This window comes from Cynoglossus semilaevis, chromosome 5 (genome assembly GCF_000523025.1).
Source record: "Cynoglossus semilaevis isolate Cse_v1.0 chromosome 5, Cse_v1.0, whole genome shotgun sequence".
Taxonomy (NCBI): Eukaryota; Metazoa; Chordata; class Actinopteri; order Pleuronectiformes; family Cynoglossidae; genus Cynoglossus; species Cynoglossus semilaevis.
The window spans coordinates 50,299-57,115 of NC_024311.1; the positions used below are offsets into that span (position 1 = coordinate 50,299).

At 37.5% G+C, this 6,817-nt stretch overlaps 1 protein-coding gene across 1 annotated transcript in view; it reads left to right on the forward strand.

Moving 5' to 3' along the window:
* The window catches only part of ano1a (anoctamin 1, calcium activated chloride channel a), a 54,674-nt gene that overhangs the window by 37,111 nt on the left and 10,746 nt on the right, over nt 1-6,817 (forward strand). Inside the window, exons 16-20 of the mRNA XM_008309854.3 lie at nt 884-954; nt 4,180-4,254; nt 5,221-5,422; nt 6,009-6,120; nt 6,239-6,296. Of these exons, the coding sequence (XP_008308076.1) occupies nt 884-954; nt 4,180-4,254; nt 5,221-5,422; nt 6,009-6,120; nt 6,239-6,296 (518 nt within the window). The remainder of the gene's footprint in view (nt 1-883; nt 955-4,179; nt 4,255-5,220; nt 5,423-6,008; nt 6,121-6,238; nt 6,297-6,817) is intronic.

The window sequence follows — 6,817 nt, forward strand, 5'->3', positions numbered from 1 at the left end:
TGGACCCCACCCGACACCTGGCTGCGCCTAGAAATTCTGTCCATGAAAATAATGAACAGAACCGGTGACAAAGGGCAGCCCTGCCGTAGTCCCACATGCACCGGGAACAGGTCCGACTTACTGCCGGCAATGCGAACCAAGCTCCTACTCCGATCGTACAGGGACTGGACAGCCCTTAAAAGAGGGCCCCCAACCCCATACTCTTGGAGCACCCCCCACAGAATACCACGAGGGTTACGGTCGAAAGCCTTTTCCAAGTCCACAAAACACATGTGGACCGGTTGGGCAAACTCCCATGAACCCTCAAGCACCCTCTGAAGGGTATAGAGCTGGTCCAGTGTTCCACAACCAGGACGAAAACCACATTGTTCCTTTTGAATCCGAGGTTCGACAATCGGCCGGATTCTCCTCTCCAGTACTCTGGAATAGACTTTTCCCGGGAGGCTGAGGAGTGTGGTCCCCCGATAGTTGGAACACTATCGGGGATTCTCAATCCTTGGAGTGATATTATTTTATTTTTGCCCAGCCACAGGGGCACACCTAAAGTGAGTGTCCCGCTACTGCTGTGGTTGCCTCAAGTACTGTGGTCTTGCTCGTAGTCGTGTTCATTCCAAGGTTTTAGGCAAACAACTTGCTTTGTGCTTTTAAATGCTTCCCTTCTTATCTAAACTAAAAAGGGTGTGTCTCGCATTCACCATAATAAACCTGGGGTAGGCTGCAACTGAATTTATCATTCAGTTTTGCATTTTCATACTGAATATTTCTATATCTTAACAGCAGGAGATACATATTCCTTTGTGTTTCTGTTTCCACTAATTACTATCAATATTAAACTTTTTTTTAATTTGTTTGATTGTTTGTTTGTTTGTTTTAATAATGATAGACAACAACCGAGCTGAATATGAGTTACTTGTCATGGAGAAGACAATGAGACAAGAGAGTTCAATCTCAAAGGTACTGCCATGTCATTTTAATAATAATAATAATAATAATAATAATGATAGCTTTGTTTGTATAGCACATTTCATACAATCATGTAGCTCAAAGTACAGTTTGACAAAAAAAAAAAAAAACAGGATTGGCTGATATTTTTTTTTACATATGCCAAGTGGTTAAGTCAATGTCCCCTGGGAGCAACGGGGGTGAGGAAAAACTCAGATCAGATCCATCAGCCCCCAGGGGAGCCCTCTGCCGGGGCTGGTAAAGGGCTTTCAACAGAGAGTCCATGGGGTGATGGGGCAAATAGTCATCTGCTGGCCGCTTGCGTATGCCAACTGATGGATTCATGCTGTTACGAGTAGGCGAGGGTGAAGAGCTGGGTTTTCAGTCGTTGTTTGAAGGTATCAATGGATGGGGCCTCTCTGATGTGTTGTGGTAGGGCGTTCCATCGTTTGGGTGCGTAGTGGGCAAGCTGCTTCCCTGATTTTCATCTTGATTGGAGGATCAGGAATATTCAGCAGGTGGGCTGCAGCGGATCTGAGGGCTCGAGCAGGTGCGTCAGCAATAAGGCACGGGGCAAGGCCATTTATAGATTTGAAGAATACCAACAGTAACTAGCCACATTTTTTAACGAAGATAATATTTATTTCTGATTTTAATAATAACATGTTTTTCTCTCACATAATTAAGAATTATTGTATTTCTATTAATCACACCTTTACCTTTATGTTTAACTTTAATTTAGGTGTTATATTTCTCTTTATTTTCTTGTAATTTTTTTTTTATCAATTTTCTAACTATATTGAATATAGTACTATATATTGAAATAAAAATTACATCAATTTAAATAGAGACAATGTTGATTTATAATGTGCAGAAATTTAAAGTGCTAAAATGGACATGGTCATATTCAGAAATAGCTTTTCTATCAGTATAAATATCGTAAATATCTCAACTGCAGACACAGACAGAGTGCATAATGAGTTTGGGCATAGTACAAGGCTGTTTCTTTTAACCCTCCTGTTGTCTTTCGCATTTTGGATAAGGGGGGACGATTCATATTAGTAAGAAGAAATATTGAGGGACCCCCATTATGTTAATAAATGTATATGTGCCACCAGAAAGTGATCCACTTGATCTCTGAGAAAGTTGTCGATGTAATCATATCAAAGACAGTGGGCCTTCTAATATGTGGGGGAGATTTAAATCTATGAAAGTTCTGGCATTGAAACTTAAAAAGAAAACAGCACAGAATACAATTCATAAAATTAAAGATCCAGTAAAAAAAAAGTAAAATTGGGGATTGTTTTGTTTTTTTTGGGAATTACCAGTATTGAACTGAATAAAATAATCATTAGGAATTTAACAGAAAAAGAACTAAAAATAGCATTAAGAAAACTCAAACAAATCACCAGGATCAGATGGTAACACAGCAGAATGGTACAAGGAGTTGAAGGAAGGGTTAATACCAGCGATGCTTCCTACATTTAATTGGGTTTTAAAGAAGGCACAAACATCACCCAGCTGGATGCAACCAATAATCTCTGCTATTCCAAAATAAAATAAGGATAAATTAGATTGTCGATCATTCTGCAATTTCCCAGCCTGGGATCAATAAAGTACATCTACAGTGGGGGGAATAAGTATTTGACCACTTGCTGATTTCTCAGGTTTGCCCACTTACAAAGAATGCAACGGAATTCACATCATATGAATTTATAAAAATTGATAACCATCTGATGAGGAAAAATGAAGACCCATTATAAGCTGGTGTAACCCTTTACACGATGCCCAATGGTAAAACATTGAAGAGGGGCTTCCCATATAAGCATTGACAGCTGACAGTAACCTACAAGACTATATAAAAAAAATAGAAAACTTTTAAAAAGGATCAAAAAGAAATTTTCATTAGAAGCGCATGATTTTTAATGTTACTTGCAGCTGAGACATTTAGTCAGTGACAAGATAGAACATTTATAAGACTCAAGTAAACAGCTGTTAGATATGTTTAAAAGGGCATATTTAGGAAAAGAAAGTGAACTACTACAGCCCACTACTGCACATAACAAAATGTGACCTTTGCTTTTAAGCCATCACCAAAGTGAACAGTGGGCAGCTTTAAGCACCCAGGGAGCAGTGTGTGGGGACGGTGCCTGAAGCCTTCCGGACCCAAGTCCACTTCCTTAAGCGCTAAGCCACCATTGCCCCATGAGACAACTCAAATAAAGATAGGGGTATTATCTTACATCTATATAAGGCACTGATAACCATGAAAACACATTCATTCAAAACTAAGTTTTAACCAAACATTAATACAAGCCTTTTTGAAATGATAGTTCTGCAACAAGTTTATCGAACCCTTTCTAGCTCTGTTGCTTGGAATGAATTACTTAAGAAAGAGCTCTATAACAGAAGAAATGAAATGTCTTCCAATGTCAAAATAAAAATCAAACTTGATCTGAATTTAGTGAAGGGAACTTGAGGTAAAACATTCAATCTTTAAACACCATTGAAGATGGAATCTCTCATTGTTCACTTAAATTCTAAAAGCTAGCAAGTCTGGGTAGCATTGTACTGGAATCAACTGGCTCAAAGATCTGACTTTTTCAGCACTTTTGATTAGATGAACCAAATGGAAACAATTATTGTGAATGCTGTGTCACTGGGGATAAAATATAGTTTTATCTTGAAAACCAAGGTCAGTAAAAATGTATGGTGGCAATTTTCTAAGACTCTAAGAAAAAATAATTTCTTTAGACCAGGCAAAGAAACATGTTGTAGCTGTGTTAGGTGAAGCTAATGCTGACTGTACTAGTAGAACAGAATAACAGAATTGGCTTCTTCAAGTAGACCAAACTATTTTATATAGTCAGGTACTATGTTGTTACTGTCCCATTAGCCTCCCATGCACAGTATGATTTCTAATGGGGTGGCACACAAAATGATTTCAAAAACTATGGTGGTCAAACTGAGATTAGCATTTTATGATCGACTGCAATGCAAACCTTTGCTGAGTGTATATTGCACTCTTATTGCACTGACTTCTCTAAAGTCACCTATATAGTGTGTGTGTATATATATGTGTATATACAGTATATGTGTGTATATATATATATATATATATATATCACATATAATAATGTACTGCCTTTACGTCTCTGGGAGCTCTTATATGTGTGTGCATGTGTGTGTTTGTGCATATATGTATCTAATGTGTCTGCTCTTGAATTTGTTGTTTAGGGTGAGAAGATAAAGCTAACGTGCACTGACAGACTACCAGCCTACCTAACCACAGTGGTCACAATGGCTTTCCTGGTGAGTTTGAGTTTGAATACCATATTTTATACACTTATGAAAGCGAATTCTCTACATATGTTGTTATTTGGCTTAATTTTGGTTTTCCCTTCCGCAAAACCAGTGTATTTTCTTTTGGTCATTATACTGGTTCTTTAAATCCACTTTATTCATACAAATCAGAGTATGGTTGTTGGTTAAACTATTTTTAAAATCAAGCCAGTCCATTTGTGTCTCATGCGGCACATGCGGTGATTTGCGTTTATGTGAAGAATTTAGTGGAGGGAAAAGTCATTACAATGTGTGACTTCTGACCAGCAGATCACATGAGTTATGCTGTGTCAGTAGGACGTGCCATTTCTTTTGACCATGGCACCATTATAATGCTTACCCATGGAAGAAAAACAAGACAAAATGAGTGACTAGAAAAGGTGTTAGGGGGGGCTTTATACCAAAAGCAATCCATGTCATACATTCAATGCGAATGGCGCAACAACAGGGGATCTAATATCCAATAATTGGAGCCTCCGACACCGCGCGCATGGTGATTGCACTGCGTCAGATTGAGCATCTGACCCAGATCGAGCATCTGACGTAGCGCAAATGAAGGTGGAAAAACTTTAACTTTTCAGGCAGCATTACAACACAACATCCAATCAGCAACGAGATTATCCCAAAGTCACCTCCCTGAATAGCTTATCATGTGAACGTGTCCCATGTCTTCAAGCCCCTGATGGCCCACCACTGAAGGTCACTCACTTTATTTTGTATCGCGCGAAATTACACATAATACGGTAGTCTTCAAACCTTTTGGTGACATCACGAGTTCTTTTCTATGCTTGGTCTGATATGTATTTTATTCAGATGCCTGCTGACTGCACATTTATTAACACATTTATTTATAAACATCTCTAAATATCCTAATCCACTGCTCTTTCTTTGCCCTAATGCAGTATTTTGATTATCACTTGTGCCATTGTCCTTTAGATTGCAGTAACTTTTGCCATTGTCTTCGGAGTCATCTTGTACCGTATCAGCATAAAGACAGCACTGCACCTGAGCGACTACCCTGCAGCCCGGTACAACGTTCGAGCTGTTGTAAAAACAACAGCTGCTATCATCAACCTCATCGTTATAATCATTTTAGATGAAATCTATGGTGCCATTGCACGATGGCTCACACGACTGGGTAAGGCTCCTCTCATCTAATGTGGAGAAGCTAAATTCACAGAAATCCTTTTTAATATTGGAAAATTGGACAATAAAATTTGAGCAAGCAATGCGAACCTTGAGGGGTAAATATTTATTTTCACTTTTTACAAATCGGTTAAAAATGAGACACTGTATAAAAAAAAAATAGAACATGTTGTTTCATAATAGTTCCTTGTCTTGAGTCAGAATCTGGTTTGTACACTGTTAAATATCATACATAATAGTTCCTTGTCTTGAGTCAGAAAATTGGCGATGAAACGAGAGTACCATCTACCTCTTGGCCTCCGATATAATTCATCTATAAATTAAATAGTTGTGAAATATTAAGGGAAGTATTTCTCAGAATACATTTTTAGTTGGAGGTTGTTTCATTACAGCTGGATGTTTGTCTAGTTCGATGTGAGAGTTCATATAAAATAATTCTATACGTTTGTAATAATAATAAAAACAATTTCTTAAGCAGTGTCTGTTATTAGGGTTTGCTGTATAATTCTGTATATATTTTTACTTGTGTCTAACATATTAGACATCCATTAATATCGTGGTCATACGCTGTTTTCCAGAGGTTCCAAAGACAGACAAAAGCTTTGAGGAGCGCCTTATCTTCAAAACCTTCATTCTGAAATTTGTCAATGCCTTTACACCTATCGTTTATTTGGCCTTTTTCAGGGGCAGGTAGGACAATACCAACAGCATAATTTACTACTGCTTTATTCAATCATTTCAACATATATCTTCATTTTCTTGCTTAAGTACAAGTTCTTATACTATGTTATGATGTTATGTTCAACAGGCTGGTCGGGCGGCCTGGAAACTACTTGTATGTGGTTGGATCGTATAGAATGGAAGAGGTAAAGCTTTACTATAGTATTTTGGTTTACTTTTATAGCGTAAGAAAGTGAAAAAAATGTACTTCAGTTTTACTATTTTTTTTTCTTTTTCTTTTTCGAAATAGAATCCAGTCATATCCCTTTACTTTTAATTAAAAGATAATCTGTCAATGTTTCAAAACGGGTAATTTAGACTCCAACACTAACAGAATAAAGTCTAAAAGATGTTTTATTTCAAAAATGTAATGATCCTTCAACGAAGTAGCAGTAACGGCTGATATTGGCCGACCAGTCTAATCTAATAAGGCTGGTCTAAGCCATCTGACAATTATTGCCGTCACAAAGACATTTGTTTGCGATTTAGACAAGATAAGACACAATTTCAATTTGATTACCCACATGCATTTTGTACTGTAATGGAAGAATTTTGACGTGAGCTAAAGTGCAATGTAGTCAAGTCTGAGCACTGTACAAGAATGTTTAATGTTCACTGTTTTTCCCCTCCTACTGTCTTTTCTTTTTCTTTTTTTTTTTTTTTTTTT